Raw genomic sequence first — 16,993 nt, forward strand, 5'->3', positions numbered from 1 at the left:
GCTTGGTTAGGTTGGCCAACCCTCCTCCCTTCCTTTCTAATGAAAGGAAAAATACATACACGTAAGCTTATTTATGCAGATAAGTAAAATAAGTTTTTATGCACATAAACACACACGTGAAACGCTGGCTGCACAACTACTGCAGATGCGTGTTCCCACCGTTTGCCCTTAGAAGAAGCGCATTTATTGATTCTAGGCTGCCATCTTCTCCGTTTGCTACTCACTAGAAAAACATGGGCGGTCTATCACGCGACTGCCTGCACAGTGCGCGCTTATAGCGGCATTAGCGGCCTCGAAGTGTTATTCAGACGAACCTGAGCCTCGATTGTCAGCCAGACACGCTTTTGTGTGCAAATGTTGCCACAAAATGCGGCATGCAGATCCTGAAAAACGGGTGGCCCGAATTCGCAAAGTGAATTACACAAGCAGTATCTGAAAACCCTCTAAGCACTAGTTGACACCCTGTCCTTCGAATTTCGTTCCGGCCGGCTTCTGTTCCGCGGTTGGCTGCACCAAGCAATACACGCATGTCAATACGTTTCAGGCCAGCTTTCGCCAGCACGGCTCCTTAACTTTCGCCACATGCGCCCCCGATTGGTTGGTTGGCTGGTTGGTTGGTTGGTTGGTTGGTTGCGTGACGCAGACTTTTCATGAGCAGCTAATGTGCTAGTCTGTGCTCTACCAGCCAGTGGAAACGTGCAGTCAACTCAGCGGGGACCGGTATGAGCAAGTATGGTTGATTGCAAAGCAAAATACAAGAAAAAAACATCGAGGGACACTTAAGCTCCGACTTTAAGGCTATGACAGCACAGCATGCAATGGCTCCCGTTTAGGGGCTTCCCTTTACAAAGCTTCATTTGTCTACATGCACTTTGATACACCTTGCCTAACCCCTTTCTTATAAAGAAAGGTGTTAGGCAAGGAGACACGATCTCCCCAGTACTATTCACAGCTTGCTTAGAGGAAGTATTCAGAGACTTGGTATGGGAGCAGTTAGGGATAAGGGTAGATGGGGAATACCTCAGTAATCTGCGATTTGCTGATGACATTGCCTTGCTAAGCAACTCGGGGGATGAACTGCAAATAATGATTGATGACCTAGACAGAAAAAGTAGAAAGGTAGGCTTGAAAATCAATATGCAGAAGACTAAGGTAATGCTCAACAGCCTCGGGAAGGAACAGCAGTTTACGTTAGATAGCGAAGCACTGGAAGTAGTAGGCGAATATGTCTACTTAGGGCAGGTAGTAACCGCAGATCCGGGCCACGAAAAGGAAACAAGAAGAAGAATAAGATGGGGATGGAGTGCATTTGGCAAGCACTCACAGACTATGACTAGCAGCTTACCGGTATCACTAAAGAGGAAAGTATATAGCAGTTGCATCTTACCTGTGATCACCTATGGGGCTGAAACGTGGAGGCTAACCGAAAGAGTTCGACTTAAGTTGAGGACAACCCTAAGGGCTATGGAACGAAAAATGGTAGGGGTAACATTAGGAGTTAGGAAGCGTGCAGAGTGGGTCAGAGAAATAACTCAAGTTACCGACATTCTAGTGGAAATTAAGAAGGAGAAATGGGCATGGGCAGGACATTTAGTGCGAAGAGAGGATAACCGACGGTCGCCTAGGTTAACAAACTGGATTCCAAGGGAAGGAAAGCGTTGCAGGGGGCGGAAGAAAATTAGGTGGCGGATGAGGTTAAGAAGTTCGCAGGGGTCAAGTGGATGCAGCTAGCACAGAACCGGGTTAATTGGAGAAATATGGGAGAGGCCTTCGCCCTGCAGTGGGTATAGTCAGGCTGATGATGGTGATGATGACTTTGATACTCGCTTAATCACTAGTCTCACAATTTGTCTCTATTATCCAACACATATCGATTAGTCCACAGTCGTATGCTTCCACATTATCCAAAATACACATGACGTAGGTAATAAGCTCTACTTTCACCAAGCTGTGCGAACGTGTCTGCGTGGCCTACTTGCAGCGTGTCTGACTTGGAATGTAGCCCTCCAGGACTAAGGGTTCTGGCCTGCTACATTCAGATCTCGCTCTCTTATCTCCAAGGCGAAACCCAAGTTGGCAGCGCCCACCAACGCGGTCATGTCGTTACCAACGCGGCTGTGACGTTATACAACCAAACCATTAGTCAATGCGCGGCTACGTAACTTGCCAGCTACCACCTGCTCGCGTCCCTTTGTTGCCCGATTGGCCTTATGGCTGACAAGCTGCTCGTAGCATTCGAGCGCAGCGTCTGACACCTGGGTTGTCTCGCCGCAGCCGGCCGAAGGAGAACGGCCACGCGACATCCGCGGTCGTCGCCGGCGCAGCGGTGGCCCTGGACGAAGGCGGTCCTCCGGCAGCCAAACGCCATCAGCCGCTCTCCAGCAGCCCCGGAGCAGCACGGCTGAGTCCCGGAGTGGGAGGACACTCAGCTCACCCACCTCCGGCCGCCTTCCGGTTTGAGGACAGCTCGGCGCCGCTCTTCAGGGACCGATACGACCGTTACGACAGGCTCGACAGGGACTTCTACAGACCCTGCTACGGTGCGTACCTCGCACCATGTCCACTACTTTCGGGCGCGTTCAAATTTTCTCCACGTCCAGACGTCTACTGTGACGTCTATAGAAGACGGATAGACGTCTACATGTTGGAACTTGCCTGTAAAATTAAACGAACCTACAGACCTTACATTATACGGACGCACAGCACCACAGCTTTAGCAACGCTTGTAACCGCATGGTTTTCCTTCTGCATGATTCACGAGTTTGCAGTGCTAGGAGCCGCACGTCCCTAAAGACTGGTTAATTAGCCACTACTTTACGTACGAATGAGACAGATTTGGAGGGTGGTGCTTCGGCCCCCGCTATAGTGAACTAGAATACCCGCGAAGAGCACGGTTTTACCATCTCTCTTAAAGGCCCACTGTCCACCCTCCGGTCGAAAATATTTTCTTCCCCGGTGACTGTGAGACTTCGCCCCTAGAACGCAAGGCCGCAAAATGTTTTTGAAAAGAGTAACTGATAACGCAGTTATAGCCACCGCAATCACCCGATTCTGTCATGCCTCTCTCCTTCCGTTCCCTCGCAAAGGTTTTTCACTCTCCTGCCTGAGGTCGTCTAGCCTCCGCAATACAAATTCCCCTTCCTCCTCCGCGTTTGGCGGGAGGTGGGGCGTGGCTCTCCGCGAGCGCAAAAAAAAAAAAAAAAAAAAGAAAAAAAAAAAAAAAAAACAACGGCCGAGGGAGCGCGCGCCGCTGGATTCAGTCTGGCCGTGGCAAGGGAAAAGCGCGCAGCGACCCATCCTTCTCCCGTCAGTCAGCGAGACGGACCAATGGACGTCGTTCGCGGTACGTACGTCATTACTGTGGCTCATCGGGCCAGCGCAGGAAACGGGGAAGCTGGCTTCCCGGAGGAGAGCATGAGAGAGCTTTGAATTGTATTTTCGATGCTTTGCTGCGCGCGTGTCACTGTAGCATTTTGCACAGACTATCTCCGGTACCTGATCGAAACACTGGGCTCCTTTGCTTAAAAGGGCCTTCCCTGGACAGTGGCCCTTTAAAGGAAGTCTAAATACGTCGAAGCAGTCCTCTTGTACAGCTTCGCGGGGAAAGAGAACACGTCCCAAGAAGGCGGCTTCCCGGCTAGACGGCTAAGTAGACCTATGCTGTGGAATATTAGAACGCACTATTTTTGAATCAATGGGTTCCCGAAAATGCTTCATCGAATCACCGCAATCTCGGTGGCCGCTTATACAGCGAGCAGAGCCTGCGCATACTTTTGCAGCTGAATGGCGTCGCCATCTGGCGAGCGACCTCGGCCTTGCGCTGCAAAAGCGGACCAAACGGCAAAGGGGAAAAAAAAAAAAAAAATTAGGGAAGGTAGGATTGCAGGGAAGGTAGGATTGCTCAAACAGTGGGCTATCGCGGCAACGTTTTGCGTTCTCTTCTTTACAAAACTATTGTTATCGACTGTGAGGTTGCGTCTTTTATTGATTTCTTTCTGTATATAGCCTAAATGTTTACTTAGAGCAAACGTGCTGATGCTGTAAGTGCGCTTGGTTTGATCGTCATCAAACTGCAAACTTCCGGGCCGTTGAAGCTTCCAGGCGACGAATACAACGGATTCTCTGCGACCCATCATCTTTAATAAACCGTGCTCTCGCTTCGCCATTACAGGCCGCCTGCGCTTTCACGATAAGCCGTTGTCGCGAATTTGTCACGATAAGCCGTGTCCGACGATCGTCGCCGTGCGAATCGCCCCGCTCTCTTCTTTCACAGGAATGCTGCACAGGGACTACCCCGAGGAGCGAGACATGGAAGACGAGTGGAAGAACATCAACACCGTGCGTACCTCATTTTTGTACTGATATACGCTCGGCTAGCAGTGCGTCCGAGCTCACAAGGGTTATAAATCGTGCACCGCAAGCAGTGAACAAAGCGGATTTCGCAATTTTCTGACCGCATTTTATTTTTTTTTATGCGGTTCTTCAGTGTGAACGTAATTTTTCATTTTGCTTTCATTCTCAAGGCGAATAGTGTTGAGTGATCGTGCCTCTCAAGATTGCATAATTTTTCTTTGAAAGTATTTCCGCGCAAAATTCAAAATTTCGTGGTCAATTCGCGATTTTTGTCAATAGTGGCAACCTCGTGCGTGCCAAACGATGTTTTTATTTGTTTGTTTTTTCTTCCTTCCTTCCAAAAAGGATAAAAGCTAAAAGCAAGTTTTGAATTTTATCAAATATCGTCACACCTCCCCGGCCTGTACTAACACGCGGATTTTATTAACGTCTAACAACTTTTACTAAAGATGCTGGTTTGGTTTCGTTTAGTTTAGAGGGTTTAACTTTGGAAAGCGACTCGGGCTACGCGGGAAGCCGTAGTGAAGGGCCCCGGAAATTTCGACCGTCTCGGATTCTTTAACGTGAACTGACATCGCACAGCACACGGGTGCCTGCTTTTCGCCTTCATGGAAAAGCGGCCACTGCGGCCGGGAGTTGATCCCGCGTCTTTATTTGGATTCAGCAGTCGGGCGCCGTAACTGCTCAGCCACTTCGGAGGGGCTTTTACTGAAGATGTGTAATTATGATTGTAAAGTGATACTGTGTAATGGGGAATTAGTGTAAACTGGTACAGCGTAAAGTGGTTCTGTTCCGGCAACCCTTGTTCTGCATGCGTACTTCGTCCCGTGTGCCTTTCGCAACTTAACATATTAGTTGCCAAAAGAAGAAAGCGATCTATTATTTAGTGCTTACTGCCCGAATATATTTACAGTCAGGTGAAATAATGCGCAACCAGCGATCATTACTCGTGACTTTCACATTCATTCAATACCAACTCTCTTTACATTCTGTTCTTACGAGCTGTCCGGACACACCGTGGCCGCAGCAACGCAGACGCACTAAAGCAAGTCCGATTTCTTCGGACTGACCTGCTCAACTTTCTCGCAATGCTATTGGCTGTCCAGATGCTGAACTGCATCCTGGGTATGGTGGAGAAGACGAAGCGCGCCATCGCCATTCTGCAGCACCGCAGTCAAGCGGAGCGACCAGACTTCTCGGCGTCCGTGTGGACGGGCAGCCGGCGCCACCTGGACGTCGACTACGACCTCAAGAAGCGGGACCTCATGGCCCACTACAAGTCGGCTGCTGAAATCGACAGGGTCTCCGAGGTCCGGCGTCGTGCAGGTAAGCCGCGTGAGCTTGATGGTCGCATGCCGCGGGAAAGGGAAAGAGGACGTTCGCAAGCGCTCGATGCCGGAGACATATTGAGCTTTCATTGGCGTAATGTATATCGTACTCGTCGGTGCCTAAAACAACGCGGGCTATCGTTGGCCGACGACTTGGCGTCATTCCACCGACGATGTCCCAAGTATTGCTTCAAAGGATGGCATTATAACACTGGGGAGCTGCTTACAACAAATTACCCGATTGCGAGACACTAGACATGCTGACGGACGCGCCATTTTTGATAGAATGGCTGTGTTCGTTGCAAAGAAGTCGGGCGTAGGACGCAAGCCAAAATGCGAAAGAAAGGGCAACGGGAGGCGAGAGTCCGTATGATTGTTCTTACGATTGAAAGGCGTGGAGTTCACTTAACATAATTAGCGAGGTTGGGACATGTTTTGCAAATACGAAACGAGATTCTCCGAACTTGCACAAGCGCAAGTGTGCCTGTACATGTAAGTTTCTTTCGACCCGTGCCTCCCTCCTTTCCTGCTTTGTTGCGGCTTTCCTATTCTCTTCAAGAGTCTCTGAGTCAAAACCGTCGGTACTTTTCATTCTTTTTTAAGGAAAATGAGGCTTTTTTTTTAATGCTAGCTGATTGCATGGCTGTTTTCTTCTCGTGGAACATTTGTATAGGAGCTCCTCGTAATTGTCTGTCCTAAAAACACTAGACTCCACGTTAATCCCGTAATGTCCGGCGTTGCACGTGTGCTAAGGACTGTGAAATCTACCAGTTTTCGCTTATGCTCGCATAAGTCTACCAGAACCTCACTGCACTGCACAAGCAACATTTCCTAGCACATTCTCAGTGCGGAGCCAAAACATTTTCTGTCGAAGATGCCGGAGGCTTGCTGCGATGTTGAGTCGCTGCAAAAGCGATCCCCGACGGCAAAACCAAAAATCTGAACCTGATTTTGCTAAACTGAATACTCATGCAAAAATGTATATTAATTACTATTATCTGTCGTATGAGGTTCAGTATGCATGCGCAGTTTTATCATTCTTGGGCGTTTAAAAATTTTCACGATTTTCTCGTTTTAAATTCGCAGTAGTCCTGCTTTTTTTTCTCATAAAATGTACGATATATCAATATTTTCGTAATCCAGAGTTCTTTTAAAACAAAGTGATGGAAGCTCACACACTTTTGGCCGTTTTCATCGCTCAGACATTACGAGGTAAAAGTGCTTGTGACGAACCTATAGCATCTGGTGGTTGAGCAGCGGGCATTGGAATGAGAGCTTTGAGGTATGTCATTGAAGCACACATAATTTCGACACTTCGTCCATGCTTACGTGTGGTGTTTGCAAAACCAAAGAAACCTATATGACAAGTTAGTAACATACAATTGTGACTTTGGAACACTGAGTATGCCTCCGGTTTTAGGCTTACAGTTGCGTTGATCTAGGCTTTAATTCACAAAAGCTGGGTAGGCCACTGGAAGATATTCAAGAACTGTTAAATTTCACAAATTGAGGCTAAAACAGGCAACTCTTTTCCGCCTCCTTTGGATGAAACATCTGCGGTAGCGACCGCACGTGCCGCCTGGTTTTAAAACAGAAAAGTTGGGCGTAATAAGCCAGTGCGTCCGCGTTTGTCGCAGCGGGCAAGTCTCGGTGAATCGTTAAAAGCGATCTGAATTTTTACTGATCGTTCATGTTCTTCACTGTTGTAGGCCAACGTTTCCCTACCCCGTAACATTTGTAAAACAGGTCAGCTTGGCGTATTTGTTGCCTACTAGAAAAAAAAGAAAAGAATCAAGAATCATGTCATGCGGGATGGCTGCCATAAAATTCTGACCAAACGCACCACCCATGCAAGCGCCCCCCCCCCCTCCCCCCCTCCCTCCGCGTCTAACGCGCAATAACTTTCCCTGCCTTCAGCATTCGCCTCACCCATGCAGAACTACTAGCCCTATCCAGTCGAAGAATTCAATCCAATCTTAGCTCTCAAAAACATCACAAACAAAACTGGCACCCTCACAGCGCTGACTCGCCCGGACGCGCACATACAAAGGGTGACGGTTGACGTCGGATGACCGCCGCAAGCGATACATCCTTTGTACGCGAGCCTAAGATCATATGGCCGCTCTCTAGGCGGGAGCTGGTGTCGAAATGGAATAAGACAGTCGGTAACATATTTAAATGCGCGCAGAGAGAAAAAGGCGGCGGCGGCGTAGCGAGAATATTTGGCGGCGGCGCGCACACTTATTAGCCCGATCGACCCGACCAGAGATAAAGTTTTAAATCCATGTGCACTGCGCGGCATGTTTTTCTGACTGAAAAAGTTTTGTCGTCGCCATCTTGAATTTCGGTGCCGTTTCAGAAAAGCACCCCCCTCCACTTCTCAGGTAATTTTGACGAGTGAGGGGGGGGGGGGGCGTTTGCTCGGAATTTTACGGTAGCTAGATCAACTATATAATTGCCCACTTGCATAGCGACAGACAGGCGTTCATTGAGCAAACAATGAAGGCTTAGCGGGAAGGATGAGACTTAAAATGCTGCCGCCGCGCGCGCAGAGGAGGCGGTGAACGAGGTGAAGCGGCAGGCGGTGGCCGAGCTGCAGAAGGCCGTATCCGCCGCAGAGTCCAAGGCCAGCGAGCTTGTGGCAGCCGAGCGCACCAAGATGGAGCGGCTGCTGAGCGAGGCGCGACGCCAGGCCGCCGAGGAGGCACTGGCCGCTGTCAACCACCAGGAGGACTCCACCGAGGTGAGCCGCCGCTGAATGACGCGTGCACACTCCTTCGGAATAATTCTCTGACCTGGTCCACTCGTGTCTCGCCCCCTTAAAGCAGAACTGCTGGAACTGCGGACGCAAGGCCAACGAGACTTGCAGTGGATGCAACGTGGCGCGCTACTGCGGCGCTTTCTGCCAGCATAAGGACTGGGAGAACCACCACCGGGTATGCGGCCAGCCATCCTCCAGCCCCAGCAGCAGCGGCGGCCCTGTCGGCAAACGCAGCCCCACACCTCCCCGAAGGCTAGAGGGCAAGGTGGACGCCCGTCACTAGCCGCACCTATCTGGTCCTTCGTCGTTCGCACCATATTCCTGGCTCACGCGGCTTCGAGCTAGCCATCGCACCCAAGACGCCAGCGGGGCACACGCTGAAGAGCCCGGCTTGCCTCGAGAATCTTGTGTGGATCGTCTGCTCCTCGGCAGTTCTATTAACTGTGCTCTGCATACCAGTGACCGCTGCCAACGCTGCAGAAAAAAAAAAGAAAAAGACTGTGCAGCGCTGGCAGACTGGTGACCCTTTCTGCCATTCTTCATATACGTTTGCAAACTAAAGACAGCTGTGCTCATGCTTGCATTGATTGAGACATTGTTTTTTTTTTTTTTCATTTTGCCAAAGTGCCACCAAGTCAGCTCAATGCAGGGGAACGTTTTGCTTGATTACAATGCTGACATTGCAAGAAATTAGGTCCTTTAGTGCACTACATTTGCTGAATCTCATTTTCAGGAAGCACACCAAGTATGCTGCAACAGTCGTAGCATTTCAAAGTGGTCCTTCTTGTTTTAATCAAACCACTCATGACCTTCACTTCAACGGCGATAAGGTCATCGCGGCTGTCGTGACGAAAACGGCATCAAGCAAGCACATTCTGTTTCGAGTAGCCATGACAAGTGTTTTATGTGTTTGTTGAGTTGACCGAATTGCCACCATCAACAGTCCACTACTATTCAACAAGAGAGGGGAAGCTGTGGTGATGTGCGGCGAAACGGCTGCTCGACCAGTGAATAAGTTTATTCTGTTATCGTCATGAAGCATCATGCATACACTGACTGCCAGCGTGTCCCTCTTCTACATCACTACTCGAACCTAGAGGATGGGTGAAGGCAGTTTAGCTGAGGTCTGCCATGCATCATCTTGAGGCCCTTCCCACATCAGTGATCGCGAACCATGAACTGTTCAGAACAGCTTTGCTCGCGGCGTTCGGGGGTTGCCCCCCCCCCCCCCTCCACCAGCTGCCCTGAAATGTGCTTGCAGACCCCCCCTCCGCCCCTGTCCCCACCTTGCCCGACCAGCTACCACTGATGTCTAGGCCGCTTTTGGTACAGGGATCACTCTTGTTCATGATGATCTGGGTACACGTTTATGCAAAGTATGCCGCATTTGCTGCTAGTTATCTGTACACTTCACCTACTCGCAGTGATACATGAGCCAAATGGGAGAGCCGGCGCCATAGAATGTTGCATTGTAAATGTGGAGCTGGGAGCAAGACTCGTTCATTGCGCCCGCTCATCCTCGTCTGCATGTTCCCGAATACATCTACGTCACGAAAAAGACACGAGAGCTAGTCAAACCACAGCCATGATTGTTACAGATGCTTTCAGGAACCTTTAAAGAGCACGTTTTTGTTGTAACGTTATGTATACACTGCAGTCCCTAAACATCTTTGCAAGTTGTTGTCTTTTTCACCTTTTTTTCTTCCTTTGCTGTGCACTTACAAATACCTTACGCATTCGTGTTGCTTCAAAATGCATGTGGATGTTTTCAGTGCTATGTGTGCGACACTTTTAGCATCCCACATTGATTACCATGCTCACCTAAGGAACTCAATTATAGCCATATCAATCTCCTCATTTCTGTTTTAAATAAAATAGGAGCATGGGCATTGTGATATAGTTTATTTTCAGCCTAAGATCTTATGTCCTTACTGACTTCCACTTTCGGCACAGGAAATGGCGACGATTGGAAGAGAATTACTGCAACACATTCTTTTCAAACTTTTCTTTTATTCACTTCATCTAGTCCAGACCAGTAAGAAAGTAATTATAAAACATTGTTCAATGTTTGGGGCAGCGTAAAAGCATGCACGTTGCTGTTGTTAGAGTTGCGGAAGACATATTTCCCTCTTTCAGTTTACTTGAAATCTGGAATGCATATGCTGACAAATGACTTTTGCCTGAAAAATGCGATGACTTTGGCCATGGGCTCTGGGAAGATTTTCATCGATGCTTCGTTCCGATATGTGTGCGTGTGTATTCTAGTCGGCCTTGAGATTCCTGGCATATTACTTGACTTTGATCATTTTATTGTCATGTTTAAGCAACATCGCAAGTTTCCTGCATCATAAGACACGCATTTCGCTACAGGACAAACGTTTCTGCTTTCCATTTGACCCACAAGGAAAGAAGCGTTGGCACGAGACTCATTAGGAGCTGATGTGCATCATTTTGCACCATATGTATTAGTAAGACAAGATTTACAAGAAACTATACCTAAAGAATTCTGCCCAGTAGGCTAAGGCAATGTCCTTTCTTTTTTAGATTTAGATTAGACCTGGCTCTCTACGTTGTTTTCTCTTAGCAGCACATTCAATGCAGACTGACAACCCAACAACCCAGATTCTTTAGCGGGTATTTTAAGGAGACATGCTCCGAAGTAGACAGAAAGTCACGGGTGACTAAGCGTCAAAATAGTTTCTCTACTTTGGTTATTATGTAAACCTTATGCGGTCATTCGGCAGGGTCCGTACAGGAGGTGTCAGTGTTCTCAGCCACTTGCATATTCATGCTGGGCCACCAAGGTTGTCGACACTTGCAGAAGCTAAGTACATGACAGTGACCTGCACATGCTTGACTTGTGCAGTATGGCATGACCACTTTTACACATCATCAGACACAATCATAGCTAATGATGTGCATTGTGCTATTAAAGGCAGCCTGAATAAAATTCCTTTTACATGACAAGAATATATTGCATGCAATTCATTGTAATTGAGAAGAAAGAGCTCTAAAATATGCAATTTAATGCACCTCTATTTCACAGTATCCTGCAAGATAAGATGGTGGACGCGAGGTGATGAGCATATCTTTGATAACCATGTATCAACACCAACTTCTTGATTAAAATAAATGTGTATGACAAGCGAGATGTAATGTATGTGTGAAGTCAGGATGGAATTGACCTCAGGAGAAACTTTCTGGCAGGACAAATTGCAGTCAAGCGGTGATTACTATTACTAAGAATGTTTGGTTTTATGAGGTTTAACATTCCGAATTAACTCGCGTTATGAGGGGCGCTAAAGTAAAGGTCTCTGGATAATTTCAACCGCCTCGACCTCTTTAATGTGCTCTGACACCGCACAGCACACGGACGCCTTGAGTTTCGCCTCCAATGAAACGCGGCCGCGGGATCGAATACGGGCCGCCTAAGCTCAGTAGTTGAGCGCCATAAGCACCCAGCTGCCGCGGCGGAGCGTTACCGAGGAATGTTTTCAGAGGTGCTTGATTATTAAAGAAAAAAAAAGGCAGTTACATTACTTTGAGCGCAGTTTCTTAGACAACCACATCACTAGCTACATCAGCCTTCGCACATCACTGACTTGTCTTGTAATGGTATGCAGAGTGTAAAAGTTTGCTTCGATAGAGGGTGACTACAGCTGGCCGGAGAGCCACCAGGGTAGTCAGCAGGGTACTATCGTCGTGCACCCTTTTCAGATCAATGTAATACACTTTCGCCCTTAAAAAGCTTTATTTGTCACTTTAAATCAATTCTGAAGCAGCATATATAAGGCCGAATTAGCTAGAAACGAGACAATTTGATTTTGGCGACCAGATCTTATATGCGTGGTCTGTGGTGCATGGAACATGTGATTGCTTTCGAGATTATTAGTTTTGACGTTTACTACGTGCGATGCAGTGCTGTATAGTATAGTGTTTCTGGTGCTTGAGAGGCAGTTGGTTCTTCTGGCTAACGCTGAAACACCGCTGTGTGCCACCGGCGGTGTGCAATTGAATGTTTCCCGTTTCACTGGCCGAAAGAATGCGCACTGTGCCAGCTTGTATACGAAGGATCTGTTTACAGAGTTGTTTCTAGAAAAAAAAAAAAAAGAACGCTGTACAAATAGCTGAGCACTGGACTCTGGCTACTTCTCTGGGACGTCAGGAGATTCAACAGTCAGCCTGTGCCCTATAGTGCGACCGGTGACAGTGTGTGGTCATCTGCAGAGTCCTGCCGTAAGACAGAACTGAGCGCGAGAAGCTTCCAACCCTTTCGGTCTGCACGCACTGTGGGCGGCGGCCGGCCGGTTGAAGCGCGAGGACGACGTCCTCAAGCACGACGGTCAGCGCTAGCGCGTCGACTTGTACCGTGGAATCCGGCGGGTGACTGCGTTCGTCGGTGTGGATGCTCTGCTCGGCTAGCGACGCTCATTGGCAAGCCGCCGCTCTCCTTGAGACTTCGCCGCCTGCTGGCGCTGGCCTGTCAACCGATGTGTGTGCATACGTGCGCCGGCGCCTGTTGTGGTGTGCCTGCTCGGTTCCTTCGCTCCGAACTGTGCTTGTTTCACATTTGAGCCTGGCCGCTGCTTCCTACCTGTACGAGCAGCGCCTGAGGTCTTAGTGGGCGCGCGCCTGGCCGATGCGAAATGAGGGAATGTCTAATATATATATATTATATATATATATACATATATATACAGACATACACATAGACGTACGAAATTCGCGTCGGCGTAAGCACCGCGCGATGCTCATTCTTCTACCCGTAGTTGTTGACGTGTGCCCTTGATGTTTTCTGTGGATCGAGAGTCTCACTGCGTGCTTCAGAATGGAAGACGAGGCGTACAACTGCATCACTTTGCTCGCCCTCACTGCGCAAAACTTTAAACTGCTTGGAGCCTTGTTTCTTGCATACCGCTGCTGTTTTCTATGGCGGAAAAAAAAAAAAAGAGCAAGTGTTTAGTGGGTTTTGCATCCCCGACTCTCTCGGCTTATTACGGTTTTCCCCAAGTACCACCTTACGCAGTTGTTATGGGAGTTTAGTGGAAAGATGCGGGATTTGGCTACCGCTCGCTGATGCCGAGACTAGTCGATGCGTAGCGCCAGGCGAGCGGGCCGAGAAGCCCGCAGTACCTTTCCCTTTTACCACATCCGTGAACGCATCCGTGAAAGACAGGTGAATCTGTTCTAGTGTGAATGTCCATAGCTTGATTCCTAGGCCGGATACTCTCTGTATCGTGTTATCACTCTGACCAGACGTGTCTCCTTTCACATAGCAAAATACCAAAAAACCTTCATGCGGAACCCATTATAGAGGACATATTGCTTATACACTTCAATGTTCGTTCAATTCGCCACGCTCATTAGTTCAACATTTATTCTATTTTTTATTAATTTTTTCCACGATCTCGCACGTCAAAATTACAGCATTAAGATTGGAAATTAACACACAAAAAAAAAATCGAGCGTCCTCTTACCTTCACCACTTCAGTTAAGCCGTATATATGCTGCACCGACTTCCGGCGTTTAAATTACTTGCTCTGACTGCAGTACAGCTTCCGCATTTCCCCTCTCAGTGACGCTTCAGCCAGTAGTACTCAGACTCCATAGCATTGTTTCGCAGCACATTCGCGACAGCACCATTTCATTTTAGCGATCTTTTAACAGCCGCATTCAGTCACCTAGGTCCATATTCCGAGTTTGCGTCGTTATCTAAAGTGTCGCTATCTTCCTGACCGCGAGTCATCTGATTGGTGGAAACGCCGGAACATGATGTTGCCACCTTATCCGGTTCCGTAATGGCAACATCCGATTCCGGCGTTTCGACCAATCAAACGACTCGAGATCACGTGAGATAGCGACACTTCAATAACGACGAAAACTCGGAATACGGGCCCTGAATATATTTTCAGTGCATCACTGCATTTTCTAGTCGCTTTGGATTATATTGGTCATACTCGCACAAAACTTGCTAGAAAGCTTTATTGCGCATTGTTTACCTTTTAAATTTTTGGTTTCAGGCACTGTTCTTTAAATGAAGGAGACCACATATTCTTCATGCCAGATACAGGGTGAGCTTCGAAGCCGTTCAGAGCAGGTATATGAAACAGCAGTCTATACCTTTGCTGTTTGATTGGCACTGTTATAACCGAGTCGTTTTTCACGAGAGTATCTAGCCACTGTAACCAGAGGCAGTGAGCACGCGTAGTCGGATGTGCGCTCAGCGCGTCTCGACGGTGGCACCGCAGCTTCGACGCAAAGCAAATCCAGGATTGCCTATCTCGCTCTTGTAATGTTACGCGCGGGAAATTACGCCCAGTGCTAGTCACCTGCCCTTGCAGCCGGTCGGCCGCCGCACGCGTGGGGGAAACTGGCAGTGTGGACGCCGATTTCTAGTCACGTCTGATCGCGTCGCAATCAAAAGCGCCAGCCAAAAGGGGAAACCACAGCACCGCCCATGAATACCGTTCCAGATGTCGTTCTCAAATGCAGCCTTTGAAGCAGCGCACGTGAAAGGCTAGGCGTGGATTCAGTTTGCTTTGAATATTGTCTTCGTGTCAGGCAACCAAACTCGCTTCGCAGCTGTATAGTTTGACTTTATTTAAGATATGCTGGCACGATAGCCGGAACCTGCGAGAACAACGTTAAGCGATGAACGCGCCGCCGAAATTTTGAAATTACTTGGGAAAGCTTTTCGTCTTTTTTATGTTTATTCATTTGTATATTCATCATTGCCGAACTATTGGCTACAGTCCTCGGAGAGGTAGTTACACGTGCACACACTGAAGCCTTCAGCGGATGAGAATAAAAAAATAACCGACATTAGCTAGTACCGGCGTAGTGACACAAACCCTATAAAATGAAATAGAAAAAAAAAGATATATATATATATATTTTTTAATATTCGGAGCGTAATTTTCCTTGCACATACTTGAGGCACCACGTTCGAACATCGTTCCAGTGTTGGCTTCATTTTTGAACACGCTCGGCTATGTGGCGGTCTTAACTTTCAACTTTGCTTGAACACCGAGTCTGCCTCTAACTGAAGTTGTTTCGTCGATATAATTTTTCAAGCCTTGATAATTACCCGCAAACAGCCGTGGTACTTGCAGTGACTGGCTTCGCGACAACGTTTTAGTTTCGCGATGACTGTCAACCGCAGTTATTGGCTTAGGATATCGCCAACCATTCTGTATGCATGCGCGTCGATCGGGCGACTGTTATGAAAGAAAGTCACTGCCGCCAGAATCTCCGCGTAGTTTAGTAGTTTTAAAGCTGATAAAAAGAAGAAAAAAAAATGAGACACGCTTTAGGCCGAGTTACCTTTGCATATATGCTCCTTCTCCTTGCCTAACTACTGTCACGACAGAAGAATATTTCCTCGCTGGCATTGTGTAGTTGCTGTTTGGACGCATGAGTGGTGCTCATTTGTTATTTTTTTCGTCTTCTGCGTTTTAGTCAACTGACCAAAGCATTGACCCTCAAGTGCTTGAATCGCCATGTCAATTCATGTCGGCAGTGGGTGCGCGCCTAGTATGTGTGTACGTTTATATTTGCTTTGTTCCGCCTTGTGTAGTTGATGTGTTGTCCGCTTCGGGAACCCTGCCCCGTGGGGCGCTCCCGAGCTCGCCCCTTGTAGCGCAAAAAAAAAAAAAAAATGCACGGAGAACAGCCTTCAGAGTGCCTCGTGGTGTATTTCTCCAAGTACCTCATGGCGAACTGACAGAACGTTCTCCGAGTCCGTGAATCACAGTGCCACATTTCGAGTTTTTTTTTTTTTTTTTTTTTTTTTTTTCAGAGCGTCATCCGCATTGGCCTCTGCAGATCGCACGTTGTTTTCTTTTTTGTTTTTGTTTTTTCTGTCTCTCGCGCCGTCTACCTCGACCCTATCTCTTGGTGCTGTACATTGATATGTCTGCTTCTCATATCGTTGCTTTTTTGTTGTTTCCTTCCTTTCTGCCTCCACATTTCCAACAGTTGTGTTGTAACTTTGTGCATTCGCGCTGTCAGTGGCTCGACTGAAATCATCCACATGTAAAAAAAAAAAAAAAGAAGATACTGTCCAGACACGAGAGTAACAAGGGAGTCCGATCACATCGAGTCACCCTCTTTGGGACGCGTAGCTTCCGTGACGCCGGCCGTGCGATTATTGCGTGTAAAATACAGCGTACGTATTATCACCCTTGTCGCGGTGGCGCCGAAAGCTTCAAAGACAATATCTGACGTTGTGTCGAAGCAGTGTACATGTGACGCTCTAATTTAAATGAATAAACGCTTCTATTGTGCCCTGGCCAGAGTCAAGACGCGAGTCCTTCATTATTTCTTGTCTCTGTCACAGCGAGAAACGGTGCATTGTGCTCCCGTCGAGCTGCCCCCGTGAGCTGGCTTCCTTCCATGCTCCGTCGAACACGGCGCCTCGTGCTGCGGTACCCGGCGGCTGCATTCCTGCGTCTCAGTGTGTTTTGCAGGGTCTCCGAGAACAAGCTCAACTTGGTCCAACGATTTATTGCCGCGTTCTAGAGGCAGAGGCAACAGTTGCTGAAAACGGAAG

The 16,993-nt window shown here is 48.1% G+C and overlaps 1 protein-coding gene across 6 annotated transcripts in view; it reads left to right on the forward strand.

Annotated features, from left to right (window-relative positions):
- Window positions 1-12,555, forward strand: part of nvy (CBFA2/RUNX1 partner transcriptional co-repressor nervy) — a 172,507-nt gene extending 159,952 nt beyond the window's left edge. For 5 of the 6 annotated variants that reach the window (XM_084587740.1, XM_084587743.1, XM_084587741.1 and 2 more), the window contains 5 exons: window positions 2,275-2,540; window positions 4,274-4,338; window positions 5,460-5,679; window positions 8,234-8,424; window positions 8,507-12,555. In XM_084587740.1, coding sequence (XP_084443866.1) covers window positions 2,275-2,540; window positions 4,274-4,338; window positions 5,460-5,679; window positions 8,234-8,424; window positions 8,507-8,725 — 961 coding nt within the window. In that variant the 3' untranslated portion in view covers window positions 8,726-12,555. The remainder of the gene's footprint in view (window positions 1-2,274; window positions 2,541-4,273; window positions 4,339-5,459; window positions 5,680-8,233; window positions 8,425-8,506) is intronic. The other variant, XM_084587739.1, reaches the window with a different exon arrangement.
- Window positions 12,556-16,993: the final 4,438 nt, after the last annotated feature.

The sequence above is a fragment of the Amblyomma maculatum genome, chromosome 1, assembly GCF_055883805.1.
Source record: "Amblyomma maculatum isolate TAMU_Amacu chromosome 1, ASM5588380v1, whole genome shotgun sequence".
Classification (NCBI taxonomy): Eukaryota; Metazoa; Arthropoda; class Arachnida; order Ixodida; family Ixodidae; genus Amblyomma; species Amblyomma maculatum.